At 39.0% G+C, this 22,606-nt stretch overlaps 1 protein-coding gene across 11 annotated transcripts in view; it reads right to left on the minus strand.

Annotated features, from left to right (window-relative positions):
- The window catches only part of spag17 (sperm associated antigen 17), a 287,464-nt gene that overhangs the window by 64,575 nt on the left and 200,283 nt on the right, over positions 1-22,606 (minus strand). For all 11 annotated transcript variants that reach the window (XM_072260331.1, XM_072260332.1, XM_072260334.1 and 8 more), the window contains 8 exons: positions 22,248-22,357; positions 21,350-21,480; positions 15,325-15,458; positions 11,991-12,164; positions 7,981-8,094; positions 5,400-5,451; positions 3,658-3,754; positions 2,212-2,265 (listed from right to left, as the gene is read on the minus strand). In XM_072260331.1, coding sequence (XP_072116432.1) covers positions 2,212-2,265; positions 3,658-3,754; positions 5,400-5,451; positions 7,981-8,094; positions 11,991-12,164; positions 15,325-15,458; positions 21,350-21,480; positions 22,248-22,357 — 866 coding nt within the window. The remainder of the gene's footprint in view (positions 1-2,211; positions 2,266-3,657; positions 3,755-5,399; positions 5,452-7,980; positions 8,095-11,990; positions 12,165-15,324; positions 15,459-21,349; positions 21,481-22,247; positions 22,358-22,606) is intronic.

A 22,606-nucleotide genomic window follows, 5' to 3' on the forward strand; every position in this document is an offset into this window, starting at 1 on the left:
TGGAGATCACTGTGTGCAGTCAAGGTCCAAATGCTGGTGAGTCAGAATTCTGGCAAAAACTGTGTACCATGAAGACAAAAGAACACTCCAAGCACCTTCGTGAAAAGGTTATTGAAAAGCACAAGTTAAGAGATGGATACAAGAAAATTTCCAAGTCAGTCAATATCGCTTAAGAGTACAGTTAAGTCAATCATCAAGAAATGGAAAGAACATGGCACAGCTGTAAATCTGCCTCAAAAACTGAGTGACCGCACAAGAAGGGGACGAGTGAGGGAGACCACCAAGAGACCTATGAAACTCTAGGGGAGTTACAAGCTTCAGTGTCTGAGATGGGAGAGACTGCACATACAACAACTCTTGGCCGTGTACTTCACCATAGAAGCCATATGGGAGAGTAGTAAAGAGAAAGCCACTGTTGAAAAAAACTCACATGAAATCTCAGCTAGAGTTTGCCAGAAAGCACGTGGGAGACTCTGAAGTCAGCTGGAAGAAGGTTCTATGGTCTGATGAAACCAAAATTGAGCTTTTTGGCCATCAGACTAAACACTATGTTTGGCATAAGCCAAACATAGCACATCATCAAAAACATACCATCCCTAGCGTGAACATGGTGGTAGCTGCATCATGCTGTGGGAATGCTTCTCTGTGGCAGGCCCTGGAAGGGTTGCGAAGGTAGAGGGTAAAATGAATGCTTCAAAATACAGGGAAATCCTGAAGGAAAACCCGATGCAGTCTGCAAGAGAAATACGACTTGGGAGAAGATTTGTTTTCCAGCAAGACAATGACCCCAGGCATAAAGCCAAAGCTACACAGGAATGGATTAAAAATAACATTAATGTCCTGGAGAGGCCAAGTCAGAGCCCAGACCTCAATCCAATTGTGAATTTGTTGCTGGACCTGAAAAGAGCTGCTCACTCATGATCTCCGTGCAATCTGACAGAGCTTGAGCAGTTTTGTAAAGAAGAATGGGAAAAAATAGCAGTTTCCTGGCTAGTCCTGGATATGCAAATCAAATGGAATCCTTTCAATTATTTTCTTACAGCTTTTCCTTAGACTAACCCCACACACCAGTACCAACCCTACCAAAGATCCACTCACTCTACAAGTTGATCTTCCATTAACCTCTCCATCCATTGACCTGCCTTTGATTTTATTCAACTTGACACCATTCCTGACAATGACATCATTCCTTTTGGTCTTAAAACCTCTCGACTGATAGTTGTATCCCAGACTAATAGCCAGCCTCCTATGCAGGCATTACACTTAACACCATCATTCATCATTATTCCTTCTGGCTCAACTAACACCCTGGCTATCCTCCAACAAAAGAACATATACTCTTAATCAAGTCGTTTATACCCTGATCCCTTGACCAATGACTACATTCTTGGCTGCCAGTTCTGTGACTGACAGCTGCATGCCTATTGATTGTAACCCCCATCAGACCGGCAATGCCCATCCCCTGTTAACATAAGCCGTTCTACCTCCAACCAGTCAACATCAGCCAACCTTTCTCCAACCCCTTTACTTATCAAGTTAATCCATGAAAGGCCTTCTGCCTTCTTTAGCATCAAAGCCTGATTCAGGAACCTTGCATACTACTCTATTTCAAGTAACAGGTCTGTGAACAAAATGATTGAGGACCCATGGCACAGCAACTGTTAAATGCACTTCTTTAAATTCCAGGATGTGCTGTTTATGGATTGTTGCTTTGACTTTGTTTCTGACAAGCTATGGAAGTTATTTTCCTTTGGTGGCATATATAGGTGTATATTTTTGGTGAGATGTGGGATGCTGTGTACAAAAATCTTTACGTATGGTGTAAACTGGCTGTCTAGGGAATGTTAACTAAATGGGAGTAAAGTCCCTCCTTAAACTGCTGCTGCTGTTTTCATTGATCCACAGAAATCCTTCTTCCCTATCAGGGCCACCAGAGGGAAGGGTCTTGATTAAACAAGGGTTATGCCATTGTTCTGATTAGAAATGTCACCACGACACTGGAGTTTGTGCGGGTCAGTGTTGAAACTACTGCATTACTTGAGTGATGGCTCATGAATTTGGTAAACGATATATTAATCTGCCGTTAGACTAGAAAGTCATGAAATATAAAATGTTAAATATGATAAAATGTATGCAAGTCACATTTCTCTATTTTGATATACAGTATTCATCAGAAGTTACAAAGTTGAATCTTTCTTAGTTTATAATTACCTGTATTGTTCCATTGTTTGTGGCCATCGAGATGCACAGATACGTTTCTGGTTGCTACAGACACAAGGGAAACGAATACATAGATTATGAAAGTCACTGACTTATTCATATACAAATAATTTTCATTAGGATCTAGAGTCTTGAATACTAAGGTAGTACATGCTGACATTTAAGTTCTTTGATAATAAATTTACTTTTAACTTTGAACGTTGAGATACTTAATAATCTTTAGAATTACTGGCAAAAACATGAAATAGTGCCATAAAAAGAGCAAGTAACATATTACAAAGGAGTCACTATTTAGTACATATTAGAAATAATTGCAATAACTTCCCAAATGACCTCTCTGATTGCCACCTTTCTATATCCATTCTTTACTTGAATGCGTCTTTTAGCGGACAGCTGCAAAGAAGTCACTCCAACTTGATCAGTGCAGTCCAAACCTCCTCCTCATACTAGAGGTTATTACTGAAAACTCCAAGTGGAATTGCTTACTTCGTTTTGAGAAGTTTCAGGCTTAAGAAGTTTAATTTACTTAGTCTGTGATTAGGCATCAAGTTTATGACGCATTTGATAATACTGTACACACTGTGATATTGACACTAGAAGTAGTTATTTTGCTTTGTAAGGCATACTTTCTTCACCATTCTTTTGCAGAATACAAAATTGAATTCTACATAAAATTTGAACAATATTTATTCAGGTCACATCTTGGGAAGACTGTGAGGGATGGAGAAGTGTAGAGAAATACTATGGAAAAAATTCCAGGGATACGACACTTATGTTACAGAAAAGGGTGGGGAAACTAGAATTGGCTCTCATAGCAAAAGGTGGAGAGATAGCATTACATTTAAAATAATGAGGACACTAAACCCTGTGGATAGAGAGAACCTTCCCATTTATGGAAGGTTCTAGAACCAAATAAAACAGCTTTAAGCGATTGGTAAAAGAACCAAGAAGAGATGTGGAAAAGCCCAATTACACAGCAAAAGGTTAATGTAATCAGGGCTAAAGAGAATAGAGGGTGTGTAAGACTAGCTGTACTACTCTTGAAGATAATGAACATGGATTTGAAGTGTTTAATGGCCTCCTCCTGGGCCATTACTCTTCTAATATTCTTCTATGAATTGTTAAATGATTGTTGTATAAATATTTAATTTTTTCATTGTTTTTATCTTTTTATATATCTAGTTACTTTAAGGCTAAAGATATTAGCTTGGTAGATGTTCAAAGATAGAACTTTGGCAATTGTGTTGCTGATGGAATTTTGCCACTGAGTGTTTTTTCGTTCCTGTAAAAGGAAACTGCTTCACTCTAATCACCCAGCATATCACTAGGTAGATTTGTTTTGGATACATAACTCCATTTAAGGTAGTTGATAGCACCTGTGTAGTCTGAATAATGAAATAAATAGCAAAACATTTTGTAAAAATTGTATTGACATACCTCTCTGAGTCTGCTTCAATCCATTCACATGTGTATCTCTCAGATACGTTCTGGAAAGTGGACGATATAGCTTCCTCATAAATTGAAGCTACATCAACTGTGTATACATAACATATAATAGAACTATAAGATGCTTGGAAACTACATAGACCATCAAGCTTATTACATCATACTAACATATTTGCATGAAATCTATAAAATTGTTGATGACATCAATGTTGTTAACAGAATCTCAGAAGACATGGAAGAGGCATACAGGACAGAGAAATTTCAGCTGGTTGAATGGTGTCGCACAACAACCTTGCACTCAACATTGGCATGACCTAACACTTTGACCTGAGCCTAACACTTTGGCACAATCATGGTGAGGGCACCCAGCACACATGCTGTATTAGGAGTTTGAGCAGCTGTGGTTTGTCATCAAAGACCCCAGCAAATTTCTACTGCTGTAGGGTGAAGAGCATTCTGACTGGTTGCATCAATCCCTGGTACGCAAGCTCCAATGCTCAGGAGAAAGAAGATGCAAAGGGTTGTAGACTCAGCCAGCTCCATTGAGCCACCATCGAGGACATCTCAAAACGCGGTGCCACAAGAAGGTGGCATCCGTCATTAAGCACCTTCACCATCTGGGACAGGTCCGCTTTTTATTATTACAACCAGGGAGGAGGTACTTGAAAACCCACAGCCAATAATTTAGGAATTGCTTCTTCTTCTCTCCCATCAGATTTCGGAATGGACTGTGAACACTACCTCACCATTCTTCTCCTGCACTGTTAATTTATATATTGTTTGTAACACATAGTAATTTTATGTCTTGCATTATACTGTCATCACAAAACAAATTTCATGACAAACATCAGTGATAATAAACCTGATTCCAAATCAAATTACATTTGTTGCTATTACCAGCAGTTGATTTAAAATAGCTGCAAAATTTGCTTGCTTTAAGATTTTTAAATAGCAGAGGGAACTAGTAACAGGAAAAAATATAAAAATCTATGGATTCCTCCTCCAGAGGTGATTATTTTTACAATTGATATTACATCATTATTGGGTAGATGTTAGCTTGGATGAGAAAGAGGACAATCAGTGGTTACACTGGTAAGAATCCCATCAAAAATGCGATTGCCATCAATGTAAATCCTGCAACATAATGAAATACAGAAGAACTTCCATTTCCCTGCTTTTGGTCTATTTCAAAATATATTAATTCTGTATTTGTACTGATGGTGATGCATTATTGAATCACCTAAAGCATGCCCTGCAGTAAGGTTCAATGTGTATAGTGTGGTGAGTGAATAGTTGTGGATGAGGTGCCTGTGAAATAAGCTGCTTTGTTCTGTCGGGTGTTGAGTGTCCTGAACACCGTTGAAGGAAGAGGACAAGAAGCTTTCTTTCCTCTTCCTTTCTAGTCTTGATGAAGGGTTTTGACCTGAAACATTGTCCACTTATTCCCCTCCATAGATGCTGCCTGACCTGCTAAGTTCATCCAGCATTTTGTGTGTGTTATTCTAGATTTCCAGCATCTGCAGAATCTGTTCTGCTAATAAGTTACAACTTAAAATCAGTTTCCAGTTATCAAGTACCTGATTTGGTAGCATAATCTAAAATGTTATTCAATTATGTTTCAAATAGAGAATGTTACAGCAGAATAAATATTTATCTGTTCAAATCTCCTCAGCTAACTATTCAAAAACTCCACAATTACTATCCTGTTGTCACGTAAACACTCAGAAATGTACCTTTATTTGCTTCCTTCTCTTCCATTTGACGTAGCTCATCATCAGGTAAAGACTGTACAGAACAAAAGCATTATTTATGCAAAAATGTCAAATAGAAATAAAATGCGAACAAGACATGCTACCTTGGGGTGTGATGTAAAGTGAGAAGAACATAAATTTTCATGATCCAAGAATAATATACATTTAATAGCAACACTCGTCTGTAATAAAATGTGATAACATTTATGTTCTAACATTAACCTTGTTCTCTTCCTCTCATGTGGGAAGACATCTATTTGGACATTGGCTCTATACTGGTGATCTACAGCAGCTTTGGACATTTACAAAGAAACAGATTCATGAGAAATGGGAAAGGATCACTGATGGAAAAGAACAATAACACAAAATTATTCTGCTGCATCAAACTAGGTTTCAGTTTTGCTCTCTGAAACTGGGAGTATGAATAATGTAATTGGCTAAAGGTGATTTTGCTGCTATTACACAAAACATTAACCTGTTCTAAAGTAAATCAATTAATATCTCTTCTAAAGCATCGAAGACACTAAATAAGATTATGCTAAATTATGCCAAAATAGCTTACACGCCCCGCTAAACAGGGCATGTGACATCACCAATTGTAGAGAAAATAATGACAATTTATGAAATTACCGTCATCTACCCTGCAACGTGGAAAATTGCCCAGGTATGTCCTGTACACAAGAAACAAGACAAGTCCAATCCAGTCAATTACCGCTCTATTTGACTACTCTCAATCATCAGCAAAGTAATGGAAGGGGGTCATTAACAGTGCTATCATGCATCACCTACTTGGCAATAATCTGCTTACAGATGTCCAGTTTTGGTTCCGTCAAGGTCGCTCAGCTCCTGTCCTCATCAACCCCTTTTTCCAAACATGGACCAAAGAGCTAAATACCAGAAGTGAGGTAAGAGCGGCAGCCCTTGACATCAAGGCAGCATTTGACCAAGTATGGCATCGAGGTGCCCTAGCTAAAGTGGAGTCAATGGGAATTAGGGGGAAACCCTCCACTGCAGGAGTTCCTCAAGGAAGTGTCCTAGGACTAACCATCTTCAGCTGCTTCATCAATGACCTCCCTTCCATCATGTCAGAAGTGGGGATGTTCACAGCTGACTGCACAATGTTCCGCACCATTTGTGACTCCTCAGATAGTGAAACAGTTCATACCCAAATGCAGGAGGATCTGGACAATATCCAGGCTTGGGCTAGTAAGTGGCACGTAACATTCGAGCCATGCAAGTGCCAAGAAATGACCATCTCCAACAAGAGAGGCTCTAATCATTGTCCCTTGACATTCAGTGGCATCACCATCAATGAATCCCCTACTATCAACATCCTGGGGGTTACCATTGACAGGAAACTGAACTGGTCTAGTCATATAAACACAGTGGCTACCAGAGCAGGACAAAGGCTAAGAATCCTGCGGTGTGTAACTCACCTCCTGACTCCCCAAAGCCTGTCTACCATCTACAAGGCTCAGGTCAGGAATGTGCTAGAATACTCGCTACTCGCTTGGATGAGTGCAGCTCCAGCAACACTCAAGAAGCTTGACACCATCCAGTACAAGGCGGCCCACTTGATTGGTACCCCTTCCACAAGCATCCAATTCCTCTACCATTGATGAACAGTTGTTGTAGTAGTGTGTGCTATCTACAAGACGCACTGCAACAAAACATCAAAGTTCCTAAGGCACACCTTCCAGACCCACAACCACTACCATCTAGAAGGACGAGAACACCAAATACTTTGGAAAACCTCCTCCAAATCACTCACCATCCTGACTTAGAAACATATCGTTGTTCCTTCATTGTTGCTGGGTCAAAGTTATGGAATTCCCTAACAGCACTGTGGGTGTACTTACACCTCAGGGACAGGAGCGGTTCAAGGCGGCAGCTCATCACCACCTTCTCAAGGGCAACTAGAGGTGGGCAATAAATGCTGGCTAAGCCCACATCCCATAAATTAATAAATAAATAAATATTACACCAAACCTCTGAGCTGATGGGGAAAGATGAGACTACCCAAGTTGATTTACATATTTTGAGAACTTGGATTATTTGTACCAAAACTTCTTTTACCCATGTTTATCGCTTATCACTTGATGGATTCACTTGAAAAAGAATTTGTGAAAAATTTGACTTCCTTAATATCCATAGCCAACCTTTGAGAAGAGTGCTCCAGATTACCATTACTTTTTTTTTGTAAAACAGCATTTTCTAAATTTAATCTGAAGTGGCCTGGCTCTAATATTAGGATTAATATTACTTTTATACCCTTAAGGATTTCCCTGCCAGAGTAAATTTTTTTCTGCATTTATACTATCAAATCCATTTAGCATTTGAAGCAGTTTAATTAGTTGACTCCTCGACCTCAAGGAAAAATAGCAAATTTATGCACAGGCCATATTCTGATGAATTAATGTTGCATCCAATCCAGGTTAGTACTTGCTTCTAAAATCTATTGTCCTAGATAGAGCGTGACTATGCTTTATACTATATCATAATTACTTTTGAATAATAGACATTATTTGATGAACTGTCTCAAGTTATAGCAGTAGTTTCATACCAGAACCAATTTGAGCAGATTGGCAGCGCGGGCAACCTCTTCTTCATTTCGTGGCTCCTTAAGCCTCATTTCATTTAGCACTTGCTCCTTCTGTAGAACACGTTCTATGTATTCCTACAATTACGTTATTGATCAAAATATTAGAAAATTTAGAACTAATATGGAAATTGTAATAATACTTTGCTAAAATAAAAATTTCAAGCTTAAAGTTTGCTAAGATTCTTATGTATCATAAAGAAGCTTTCCTTCAATTTTGGTACTGGTTATATAAATTTATGGTTGGAGAAAATAGTTGTTGACTTCTATTGGGATAGGCCAGTATGTACGTGCAAAAAAAATATTTACCTCTGGCGCTCCCCTCTCCCTTTCTTTCTCCCTAGGCCTCCCGTCCCATGATCCTCTCCCTTCTCCAGCCTTGTATCCTTTTTGTTAATCAACTTTCCAGCTGTTAGCTCTATCCCTCCCCCTCCTGTCTTCTCCTATCACTTCGTATCTCCCCCTTCCCGTCCCACTTTGAAATCTCTTACTATCTCTTCTTTCAGTTGGTCTTGACGAAGGGTCTCGGCCCAAAACGTCAACTGTGCTTCTTCCTATGGATGCTGTCTGGCCTGCTGCATTCCACCAGCATTTTGTGTTTGTTGCTTGAATTTCCAGCATCTGCAGATTTCCTCGTGTTTACCTTGCTTGTTCGAACCTTTCATGACTGACTGCAAATGGCAGGTTTGTCTGTTCCTGATTCCGTTTGCATATGCACTCTACTTTGGCATCTACAGTACTTTCATCTAACAAACTGCATATTTGGATACTATTCTAACATTATTGGGTCACTTTCTGGGAGGGTGGAAATTTTGTCAAAGTTTCTTTTACTCTTGTCTTACTTGGTGAAAGAGAAGAACCACTATAAATTATTCAGCCTCCAGAGTAAAAAGGGACATCCACTTGCTGTTGCTCTCTGTGTTGGATCATAATTTAAAGGAGTTGATGCTCAAGATTCAATAAAACAATGTCTCAAAAACTCTACATTTTGTTGAGGAATCTTTTGGTATCAGTACTTGAAATTTTTTCCTTTAAAATATATGATGATGACTTTAAAATATTTATATATTTATTTATTTAGTGATACAGTAAGGAGTAGTCTCCTCTGGTCCTTCGATTCACGCTACCCCAGCAACCCCCGATAAACCCTATTAACCCTAACCTAATTTTGGGACAATTTACAATGTTCAATTAAACTACCCGCTATATCTTTGGACTGTGGGAGGAAACCAGAGGACTTGGAGAAAACCCATGGATTCCATGGGGATGACATACAGAGACTCCTTACAGAATGGTGCCGGAATTGAACTCCGAACTCTGAAATCTCCCGAGCTGTAATAGTATCGCAGTAAATGCTATGTTACTATGGAGACCTGATGTTGATTGGGGGTCTGCTTTATTGAACACCTTCTGCCAAAAAAGGGCACAATTTCCCGGTAGCCACCTATTTAACTTCAACTTCCCAATTCCATTCCGACATGTTGATCCATGGCCTCCTCTCTACCATGATGAGACCACACTCAGGCTGGAGGAGTAACACCTCATATTCTGTCTGAGTAGTCATCAACCTGATGGCATGAACACCTCTCTAGTTTATGGTAATTTCAGCCCCTCCTCTTCTCTCTTTCTCCATGCCCGATTTTGGTTCCCTCTCAGTCTTCACTCTCTTCTCCTTACCTGCCTGTTACTTCCTCTGGTGCCCTCTTCCTTCCCTTTCTACCATGGTCCACTGTCCTCTTCTATTAGATTAGATCTTCTTCAGCCCTTTATCTTATCCACTTATCCCCTCCCAGGTTCTTACTTCGTATCTCTCCTCCCTGATTCGGCTATTTTCCCCTTCACATGGTCTCACTTATTACCTACCAGCTTGTATTCCTTCCCCTCTCCCCACCTTGCATTTCTGGTTTCTACTTTTCATTTACTAATGAATGGTCTTGGCTTGAAACCTCAATTGTTTATTCCCTATAGATGCTGCACGACTTGCTGAGTTTCTCTAGCATTTTGTGTGTGTTGCTCAAGATTTCTAGTATCTGCAGGATCACTTGTGTTAGTGAAATAATATCCTGCAATGATTCAGGAAGTCAACAGTTCAAGCTAAAGAATTGTTTTGGCTAAAATAACTTTCCAAAGCATATTAGCCAAATCAGGAGTTTAAAGTCATTAATGTTCCTCTTCCCAAAACTGCAGCTTCTATATTTGCAAAGTCATTAATATCCAGTTAATTATTCAACAATGCACTGAAAGCTAAATTCCCAGGAAACACTCATCATGTACTCATTGTCACTAAATTAAAGAAACTGTAAACTCTGCCGATTAAAGGGCAGCCTTCTTGGGGACTGTGACTTCTTGTCGATTTTTTCATATCATTTAAATGCTTCAAACTCAATGAAATACTTTATCATGTAAGAAACTCAGTCATCAATTTTTATGTAGCACAAAATAATCTATTCTCCTGATGATGATTGAGAGGTTAATATTGCCTTGTAACCCAAGACCTTCCATGTTGTTCTTTGAAAAGTGCCATGTTAAGTTTTATCTCACCTTGAAGAAGAAGCTGTTTAACCTCACCTAGCAACCAGCACCTGCAATAATATGCACCTCCCTCAGTACTGCACTGAGTGACCTAGATTCAGCGGCCACATCTCGGCAGTGCAACTTAAATCCACCAATTCTCATTCACAGTTGTCTCAAAGAGTACTTGACCTGGGCACCTTAAAATACGTCTGAAAGTAGCATACTCTGACAACAATTCCGTATGGTCCATGCTATGCAACGATTTAATTAAAAGTTTGGCATTGTCCATTAAAAAGCCATCTCTTAGGCATTCAACAAACTCACTCTCTTGAGATCCATTACCAGTCTATTTTTCCAATTAACCGGCATGTTAAAATCTCCCATAACACTGCCCTTTTGACTTGCCTTTTCTATTTCCCTGTTGTAATCTGTGGTCCACCTCCCAGCGACTGTTGGGAGGGCTGTATATAACTGCCATCAATGTCCTTTTGTAACTCCTTGCAATTTTGTAACTCAACCCACAAGGATTCAACCTCTTCCGATCATATGTCACATCTTTCTACTGATTTGATGCCAATCTTTCCAGTAGAGTCACACCACCTCTTCTGCCTACCTTCCTATCCCTTCGATATAACGTGATTCTGAACTCTTCAATTTTTATTGTGCTCTGCATATTAAGCTGTGATTCAGCCAGACAGGATGCTTTCTAAGCTGCAGCTATAAAAATTGGTGAGTGTCTTTAAGGACGTGCTGAAGATCCTTAGCCTTGTGAGGAAATGGGGATCCTCTTTTCAAGCAAAGTAGCTGCACAGCTTTTACAGGTAAAGTTTGGCAGTAAGAGTGTTATGGAAAATGATAATTTGATTTCAGAAGCAGTGTTGTTAATGAATTATTTTTAAAAAAAGTTAGGGCTTAAACAGAATTAAATGTTTCAGGCTGAACACTCAATATTACAAAATATATCTTTTTATTTAGCCTGTATTGCTATGTTTACAATAGATATTGGGGCATTGCACTGGCACTGTTTATTTGTCGTCTACATTCATTCTCCCTGGATGGTTCATCTTGGAGTACAATGATACTATATACCAATGCAATTTAGTTTTCCTTCTTTGGCCTGTTTTCATGCAACATTTCTACTAATTCATTATGAATCTTTGCTGAACATTATTTCACAAAATCAATGATGCTGTCTGTTCTTTAAGCTGTGAAATGCTTTGAGATCCAGAACTGTCCTGCTAATCTATGTATTCTTCCTAATAATACTCAAATCTTCAGTACAGAATGATTGCTTAGCCTGTGGTCAGAATTTGAAGGCATCACATTACACGGCTTCATATTTGAATATTCATTTTTAAGTCTGACAAATCTCTACAGGAACTGAACGGATACTCTGGTGAGACTATTAAGCATTTCATTTTGTTCTGCAATTCAGCCTGAAAAATATTCGAATGAGATACCTTAAGGCAGGTCTGCATTTTCAATTGCATTTCGACGTTTATGGGCTGATGTTGAAAAAGTTGACGGACTTCCAGAACTGCGGGACACTTTAATACAGCCGGAGATGGGGATTCTGCTGGTTGCACTTGCTGATCACAGAGCTGCATGCCAATAGGAGGCCCTGGTACCTTGCACTGGAAACATTAAAAACAAAAAGAGGCATCAGTCAGGGATAACAGACAAGTAAAACTTTCTGCACCTGCTATCATTTCATCTTTTATTATTTAAAACAATCTCCATGTAAAAATGTGGAACATTTCACTATGTAACCAAACAGATGTACATTAAATTCTGAATCTGGGTCAGAATTCAGACTAACTTACTCTTTGAAAATAAAAAGTGATTACTTAATTGCTGAAAAAGCCTAAGTAGTTAGTCATAAAGTCTGGAAACAGGTCATTCGGCCATTCATCTCATCACTTCCACACTAACCAGAGGGCACCCATCTACATTAATCCCATCTTTCAGCAGCTGGGCTGTAACTTTCTATGCCCGAGAGTGCTCAGCTAGACACTTCTTAAATGCTGTCTGCGTTGACAGTAGTGACTCTGTTTCCAATGATTTCCTAGACAATGCATTCCAGGTATTTACTGTTCTCTGAATGAGAACATCCCGCTCTAAACATCTTATGCTTTACCCTAAATCTATGTCCTTTAGTTTGATCTGTGTGTGATATGGGGAATAGTTTCCTGCAATATACCCTATCTATACCTTTCAATATTTTTATAAATTTCAAATTCAGCTCCTGGCTTTCATGCATAACTTAGCTATTAAACCTAGTGAAACCAGTTCTACTGACAGGAGAAGGAGCAAAGGTGGGTACCGGCGCCTTAAAACCAGTCACTTTGGACAGATGGGGCATGTCAGCCATGGCTGGCAGCTTATCTAGGAAAAGGAAAATTTTGATCTCAAATCTCCTCTATCTTGTGGCTATACCCACTCATTGGGGATGCTTCAGTAGTAAACTGGAAAAATCTAGAGCATGAATCCCTAAGGCAGTCCTATGTTGAGTTCAATGCTTACTGGTAACTCCTATGATGCTGCTGGTGCCAAACAGTATTGATCCTTGCCATTCCTTTGGGTTCATCAGTTGTGTGGAGAGGGAGAGCTTGCTACATTGGCAACAACTTACTCTCCATATCATACTACCCTAACTTCCATATCTAGGCAGCTAGGATGCAACATTCAAGGTCGACTCTGACCAACGGTGGGCTAAGAAATGTAAGGGACAGCCTGGGATCTAAAGTAATCTGACCCCAGTGTTTGGGTGACTTGGCTGGAATGGTCTAAACCTGCCTGATTTAGGGAGAACAAAGAAAGTAACTTGTGCACATGTCTGGTGGGAGACCAATAAGTAAATACAAAAGATCCTGCAGATGTTGGAAGTCTGGAGCAACAGGTACAAAATACTGAAGGAACTCAGCAAGTCAAGCAGGATTTATGGAGAGGAATAAATAGTCAATGTTTCAGGTCAAGATCTTTTGTCAGGACAGGAAAGGAAAGGGGTAGAAGCCCAAATGAGAAGGTGGGCGAAGGAGAAGGAGTACAAGCTGGTGGGTGATGGGCAAGACCAGGTGATGGGGAAGGTAGCTGGGTACGGGAGGGGGAAATGAAATAAGAAATTGGGAGGGGATAGGTGCATGAGGTAAAAGGCTGAAGAAGAAGGAGTCCATTAGGAGAGGACAGTGGATCATGAAGAAGGGAAAGGAGGAGGGGAGCTAGAGTGAGCTGATGGGCAGGTGAGGAGGAGAAAAGGGGTGAGAGGGTACCAGAATGGGGAATTGTAGAAGAGAGAAAGTGATTTGGGGAAGAAATTACCAGAAGTTGGAGAAATTGATGTTTATACCATCAGGTTGGTGGTTACCAAGATGGAACATGAGGTGCTGCTCCTCCAGCCAGAGCTTGGCCTCATCATGGCAGTACAGGATCTCATGTATAGACATGTCAGAAAAGGAACGGAAAGTCAAATTGAATTGGACAATAAAGTAACGCTGCTCGTAGTCTTAGCCCAGGTCCAATGAGAAGCTGACATGGGCCAGTCAGATGAATTGGACCCAACAAAATCGATCTGGTAAGAAAAAGGGCAACTTCAGGGCAGAGAAACAGTGAAAACTCTGGAGACTACTATTATCACATGTTCTGAGATATAATGAAAAGCTAGTCTTTCTTACTGTCATTGAAATCTAATCATTACATAGTGTGCTGAGATAGAACAAGGTAAAACAATAACAATGCAGAATAAAGTGTAGCAGCTATAGCGAAAGTGCATTTCAGGTAAACAATAAACTGCAAAATCATAACAAGGTAGATGGCCAAGAGTCCATCTTATCACATTAGGGAACCATTTAATCAACTTCAAGGACTCTTCATCTCATGTTATTGGTATTAACTGCTTATTTATTATTATTACTATTATTGTTTTTTTTCTTTTCTCTCTTCTTGAATATTTTTTGCACGTTGGCCACGGTCCATCCTTTTGCTTGCGGTCTTTCATTGATTCTATTGAGTTTCTTGTATTTACTGTGATTGCCGGCAAGAAAACGAATCTCAGGGTTGTATATAGTGACATATACCCATGTACTTTGGTAATACATTTACTTTGAACTTTAATAGAATTATAACAGTGGGGTAGAAACTGTCCTTGAGCCTGGTGTTACATGCTTTTAGGCTTTGTGTGAGTTCAAGATCAAGGGGAAAGCCTAACCAGTATAAACTCTTCTTCGTGGGTAATAACTTCTCTATTCTTTGATGATTCAGAGAGGGTCAGAAAATCCTAGTGGTTGTTCCCAGACATGTAGTTTTGTATAACTTGAATGTAGGATTTTTAGTGAACCAACAAAGATAATATTTAGTTAATAGTTTCTGCTTGTGCCTAACCAATCATTGTTTTTGAGGATGAGTACCTGCAACAAAATGGGATTGGAATTTGCAGCAGTTGGTATGGAACAAAACCAAAATGAATGTTTGCGCACCATATACAAAGCACATCAAGATATTTGACAATCATATTTTAAATTTTTGATAGAATAATTATTCATAGTTTCCAAAACGCACAAGTAGACAAGTGCATATAAAGATTTTAAAAAACTGTAGCGTTATACCTTTTATGATGCACACTGGGAATAATTGAAATAGGTAATTTGACACAAGTTTCAAATGAAGTTTCTTTCAAATTAGTTAAGTACAAACAGAACTCTGTAAGAAGGAATTGTCAACAAAAATGACAGAAAACAATCTTTCAAACAACAATCTTTAGTATTAAACTAAATTATTCTTTGAAAGAATGAGGGGTACCTCTCTTTGAGGAAAAGTGTTCCATTTTCTTGATTGAAGGTTAGGTGGAATAATACTAGCCGTATCTTTCTTAATAAGCCAGCGTGATCCAACATCCCTGGTGGATGGCTTGAGAAAAGTAATACCCAACACACCTATTCATAGGAGAGATGATAAAAAGTAAACAATAAAAGAAATGAAGTCCTGTATCCACCACACCTCCAGACATGGGTTATAATCTTTATCCAGAATTTAAATACTTACATTATTAAATACCAACTAACTTTAAAACTACATTGTAAGCACTAGAATATAATTGACTACTTTTACAAAGAAAACTCTTCTCACTATTGCCCATCCATAGTAAGATACAATGACCTTAGCTATTTAATTTCTTATAAGGATTGTTAATGTTCACCTTGAATAACTCACAGGATTTTTTTTCTAGTAATTCATCATCCAAATCACTGACGTAAAATGTGAAAAGAAGCAGTCCTAATACCAACCCCTGCAAAACACCTCTAGTCACCGGTAGTTAACCAGAATAGGCCTCCTTTGTTCCTACTCTTTGCCTCCTAGAAATCAGCCAATCTTCTATCCATCTAGTGTCTTTCTTGCAATACAATGGGCTCTTATCTTGTTAAGCAGCCTCATGTGCGACACCTTGTCAAAGGCCTTCTGAAAATCCAAGTAAACAGCATCCACTCATTTTCCTTTGTCTATACTGCCTGTTATTTCCTCAAAGAATTCCAACAGGTTTGTCAGGTAAAGATGTCAACAAAATAGAGAGAGTACAGAGAAGATTTACTAGAATGTTACCTGGGTTTCAGCACCTAAGTTACAGAGAAAGGCTGAACAGGTTGGGTCTTTATTCTTTGGAGCGTAGAAGCTTGGGGGGGGGACTTGATAGCGGTATTTAAGATTATGAGGGGGATAGATAGAGTTGACGTGGATAGGCTTTTTCCATTGAGATTAGGGGAGATTCAAACAAGAGGACATGAGTTGAGAGTTAGGGGGCAAAAGTTTTGGAGTAACATGAGGGGGAACTTCTTTACTCAGAGAGTGGTAGCTGTGTGGAATAAGCTTCCAGCAGAAGTGGTAGAGGCAGGTTTGATATTGTCATTTAAAGTAAAATTAGATAGCTATATGGACAGGAAAGGAATGGAGGGTTATGGGCTGAGTGCAGGTTGGTGGGACTAGGTGAGAGTAAGCATTTGGCACGGATTAGAAGGGCCGAGATGGCCTATTTCCATGCTGTAATTGTTATATGGTAAGATTTCTCCTTAAGAAAACGATGCTGACTTTAGCCTACTTTATAATGTGCCTCCAAGAACTCTGAAACCTCATCCTTAATAATGGAGGAAGGGTCTTGGCCTGAAACATCAGCTGTTTACTCTTTTCCATAGATGCTGCCTGGCCTGCTGAGTTCTTCCAGCTTTTTGTATGTGTTCCTTAATAATGGACTCCAACATCGTCCCAATCACTGAAATCATGTCAACAGGTCAATGATTTCCTTTCTTCTGCCTCTCTCCCATCTGAAAGAGTGGATTGACATTTGCAATTTTCCAGTCTTCCACAATCTCCTTATCTACTTCTTTTAGAACCCTGGAGTGTAGCCCATCTGGTCCAGGTGACTTACCTAACTTCAGACTTTTTAACTTCCCAGGCACCTTCTCCTTAGTAATAGCAACAACACTAACTTCTGCCTACTTACACTCTAGAATTTCTAGCATACTACTAGTGTCTTCCAGTGAAGACTGATGCAAAATACTTATTAACTTGATTTGCTATTCCTTTGTCCACCATTATTACCTCTCCAGCATCATTTTCTAGCAGTCCAATATCCACTCTCGCCTCTCTTTTACACCTTATATTTCTGAAAAAAATTTGGTATTCTCTTTTATATTATTGGCTAGCTTACCTTTATATTTCATCTTTTCTCTCTGTATGTTTTTCAGTTGCCTTCTGTTGGTTTTTGAAAGCATCCAAATCCTTTAACTTCGCACTAATTTTTGCTATATTATATGTGCTTGCTTTTGCACTGCCTTTGACTTCCTTGTCAGCCATCCTCCCTTTAGAATACTTCTTCATCTTTGGGGTGCATCTATCCTGCACCTTCTGAACTGCCCCCCAGAAACTCCAGCCATTGCTGTTCTGATGTCCCCTTTTGTCCCCTTCCAATCAGCTTTAGCCAGTTCCTCTCTCATGCCTCTGCAATTTCCTTTACACCATTGTAATAATGATACCTCTGAACTTACCTGCTCCCTCTCAAACTGAAGGGCGAATATGATCATATTATGATCACTGCCTTCTAATAGTCCCTTTTCCTTAAGCATCCTAATCAAATCTGGTTCATTACACAACATTCAAACCATAATTGCTTTCTCCTACTTGGCCCAACCAAAGCTGCTAAGAAGCTGTATCGCATATATTCTACAAATTTCCTTTCTTGGGGTCCAGAACCAACCTGATTTTCCTAATCAATATGTATATTGAAATCCCCCATAACTATTATAGCATTGCCCTTTTTACATGCCTTTTCTATCTCCCATTATAATTTGTACTCCACATTCTGGCTACTATTTGAAAGTCTGTATATAACTCACATCTGTTTTTTTTTACCCTTGCAGTTTCATAACTTTACCCACAATGATTCTACATCTTCCAATTCTATGTCATGTCTTTCTAAGGATTTGATTTAATTGTTACCAACAGCATCAAGAGAAACAGCACATTGGGGAGTGTTAGAAAAGGATGAGTATATAACATTTAACAGTCTCCGAATATTAGAGAAGGAATAACGGCCCTTTACAAAACCTGTTTGGTCCTGAGAGATAATTTTAGCTAGAATATTCTCCAGTCGATTAGCCATTACTTTTGAAAGAATTTTAGCATCCACATTTAATAACGAAATAGGTCTATATGAAGCGCAGTCAGTAGGGTCTTTTTCTTTCTTAAGAATTAAAGAAATAGAAGATTCATAAAATGTGGGAGATAAATCTCCTATCAAAAAAGAATCTTTAAGCGTTTCTAACATATATGGAGAAAGCAATTTTTTAAATTTTTTATGAAATCCTACAGAATAACCATCCAATCCAGGAGCTTTACCAGATTCCTGTGAGTCGGCTGGGGTGATATACTGCGTCCAGTGCTCCCGATGTGGCCTTTTATATATTGGCGAGACCCGACGCAGACTGGGAGACCGCTTTGCTGAACATCTACGCTCTGTCCGCCAGAGAAAGCAGGACCACACATTTTAATTCCACATCCCATTCCCATTCTGACATGTCTATCCACGGCCTCCTCTACTGTAAAGATGAAGCCACACTCAGGTTGGAAGAACAACACCTTATATTCCGTCTGGGTAGCCTCCAACCTGATGGCATGAACATTCACTTCTCAAACTTCTGCTAATGCCCCATCTCCCCCTCGTACCCCATCTGTTACTTATTTTTATACACATATTCTTTCTCTCACTCTCCTTTTTCTCCCTCTGTCCCTCTGAATATACCCCTTGCCCATCCTCTGGGTCCCCCCCCCCCTTGTCTTTCTTCCCGGACCTCCTGTCCCATGATCCTCTCGTATCCCCGTATCCCTTTTGCCTATCACCTGTCCAACTCTTGGCTCCATCCCTCCCCCTCCTGTCTTCTCCTATCATTTTGGATCTCCCGCTCCCCCTCCAACTTTCAAATCCCTTACTCACTCTTCCTTCAGTTAGTCCTGATGAAGGGTCTCAGCCTGAAACGTCGACTGCACCTCTTCCTAGAGATGCTGCCTGGCCTGCTGCGTTCACCAGCAACTTTTATGTGTGTTGTTTGCTTTACCAGATTGCATTGAAAGAATAGCTTTCTGAATTTCGTTTTCAGTAATAGGAGTATCAAGAGTTTGTTGATTTTCAACAGAAATTCTAGGAAAATCAATCTTTTGTAAAAAGGCATTCATTTTAGAAGGATCAGCTGGAAACTGAGATTTATAAAGTTCAATGTAAAAGTCTTGAAAAATTTGTTGTATCTCTTGATGCTGAAAAGGCATTTGACAGAGTTGAATGGAAATACTTATTTAACATTTTAGAGAAATTTGACTTTGGTATTAATTTTAATAAGTGGATTAGAATGATATATAAAAGCCTTATTGCTACTGTTATTACTAATAATTGCAAATCTCCTTTTTCTTGACTCTTGCGGGGTACGAGACAGGGATGTCCGTTAAGTCCCTTGTTAATTAATTTGGTGTTGGAACCCTTGGCCATTACACTTCGTGAAGCTAAAGATATCCATGGAATTTTCATAAATGGGACTATTCATAAGATCTCCCTTTATGCTGATGATCTCTCAGTTTATGTTTCGAATCCTGAAGAATCCATTCCTAGTTTATTGAAATTGTTAAATGAATTTGGAAAGTTTTCAGGATATAAACCAAACCTTCATAAAAGTGAATTATTTCCTCTAAATGATTCTGCTTCTATACATCCTGACATTCCTTTTAAAGTTACAGACTCTTTTAAATATTTAGGTATTATTATCACTAAAAATCACAGAGACTTTTATAGAGCTAATTTGGTTCCTTTAGTGGATTTTATGAAGCAATTATTTTGTAGATGGAATCCACTTACACTTTCGTTAGCCGGCTGAATTCATGCAGTTAAAATGATGATTTTACCAAAATTTTTATATGTATTTCAAAATATTCCTTTTTTTTAAACTAAGAAGTTTTTTGATCAGGTTGATTCTATTATTTCATCTTTTGTTTGGAATAATAATTGTTACCAACAGAGCCACCACTCCCACTCAGCCTACCTGCCTGTCCTTTTAACACAATGTGTATCCTTAGAGGTTAACTATGATCTTCTCACAGCAATGACTCAGTGATTCCCACAAAGTCATACCCGCCAATCTCTAAACGCACTATACATCATCTACATTACCCTGTATACTGACTGCATTCAAATATAACACCTTCAGTCCTGCTTGATTTTGCCCCCATGTTGTGCTACAACTCATCCCACTGACTGTAATTTTGTCCTATCACTTGCCTGTCCTTCCTCACAGAATCACTATACCCTGCATCTACTTGAATATCAACTACCCCATCCTCAGCTATATCACTCCAGTTCCCAAATTAGTTTAAACACTCCTCAACAGCTCTAGCAAACCTGCCTGCAAGGTACTGGTCCCCTTGGGTTCAGGTGTAACCCTTCCTTTTTGTACAGTTCATACCTTCCCCAGAAGAAACCCTAATGAACCAGAAATCTGAAACCCTGCTCCCTGCAGCAATTCCTCAGCTACACATTCATCTGCCAAATTATCCTATTCATGCCCTCACTGGCATATGGGTGTACTTGTTGCTGAGGGGAATAGCCACAGAGGAACCCTTCACTGACTGCTTATTCCCCTTACTTCTCCTGGTGGGTTGTCACCCATCTACTACCTGAAGCCTGCACTCTGGGGTGACCACCTCAGTAAAAGTCTCATCTATGACATTTTCAGCCTCTCAAAGGGTCCTGGGAACATTCAGCTTCAGATCCAGTTCCTTGACCTTGTCAGTCAGGAGCTGAAGTTGGGTGCACTTCCTGTAGATGCAGTCATCAGGGACACTCTTAATTATCCTGAAATCTCACATCTCCTTAAGGAGGAACATTGCACTGCCTTAACTACCATCCTGCCTATACTTGCTGTACCTCTAACTTCCCAAGCTCAAGTTCTAACATGTGTCTGATTAATCAAGATTAATGTAATGATACATAAATATGAAAGGAATATTCATTAGAGCAGGGGCTCCCAAATGTCATGGACCCTTATCATTAACCAAAGGGTCCATGTACCTCAGGTTGGGAACCCGTACATTAGAGAGGTTGAAATATGCAGAGGAAAAGCATTTCACATACTTAAAGGAAAGACAAATAATTATGCCGAAGTGCTGCAGCTACCAAAATAGCCAAAGACGTTGCAGTCAAAATTACTATGAAGTAAATCACAAAAGTTGTGTAACTTTACAGTAAGTGTGCTTCAGAACAAGACCAAAAAAATCTTAGTATTTGTCTTGAGACCTGGATATTCTGGCAATTGTTCTTTCAAGACTGCAGTAGTTGAATTGGAGGATGCTTGATATATGTATTCTTCTACATCTCTTGATCGTAGTAGTTCAGTTCCTGAGCCATCGGCATGCAGAATAAACAATCTGATGTTTGAAACAAATCAATGTTACATTAGATATATATTTCATATTACAACTTAAAGGACAGTACAATTGCTAGTTATATGGTGACACAGGCCCAAGGTACACAGCTAGCTACTATCAACAGGATGGAATCACACATGCAGTTGCAATATTGCTGAATTATGGATCTAATTTAGGGAGGTATCAATATGCAAAACAAGTCATATGACTTAATAAGCATGATGACTACCAAAGAAATAATGACTAACAAGCATTGCTGTTGCAAGTCCAGCAGTGCAAAACTAGGTTTATATTTTCAAATGATAATTAAAAGAAATGTCCAAATGGGCAGATACTTGAGCCATATTCAGATTAGCCACCATCAATCCCTCAAAACCCAAAGATTCCTAGATACTTTTAGTTAGTTTTAATTTTATACTTCTGCCAGAGAAGCAAGAGTGCCTTATATTTAATTAAATCAACCAACTACTATCCTAAGATCATGAAAATGGCAACAGTATTAAATTGGATCAAAAACCCATTCAAGCATCAACAACTGTTGTGGAGTTGGTAGATCAATGTTTTCAAACTTCATTTATATTAACGGACCAACAGGTAAAACTAAAATGGATTTGGGGCAGATCTGAAATAACACTATTGATCTATTGGCCTTTACAGACAAAAGCTCAGATATTTAATGTACTGTATTTACTCTATGTGTGGGTGCTATGCGCTGACTGTCTTATAAAGTTCTTCCAAGTAAAAAAAAACGTAAATTTGTAACAAACCTTGGGGCATGTTTGGTATAAGTGATGGGTTCATGTTTAATCCTTTGGTCATCTTTTCTCTTTTGTTCGTCACTGTGGACTGCAGCAAATATATTCCCATCTAACATTACCTAATGCATAAAATGAAACAAGCTTGAATTATTCTTATACCTCTATTTGCCATACTGTATATGAATTTGTAATAGTTACTGGTAACAGAAGTTTTTATAATACAAAATGTTATTAAAATAGAGTAGAACAGCTTTATTATACAAATGTTATTCCAGATATGGCAATATTATTCATCATCTTAACTTCATCAGAAACGACAGTCTGTAATTTCTCCATTCCCTTCTAATCATTCTTGCTCATTCTCCAAC

This window comes from Mobula birostris, chromosome 6, assembly GCF_030028105.1.
Source record: "Mobula birostris isolate sMobBir1 chromosome 6, sMobBir1.hap1, whole genome shotgun sequence".
Taxonomy (NCBI): domain Eukaryota; kingdom Metazoa; phylum Chordata; class Chondrichthyes; order Myliobatiformes; family Myliobatidae; genus Mobula; species Mobula birostris.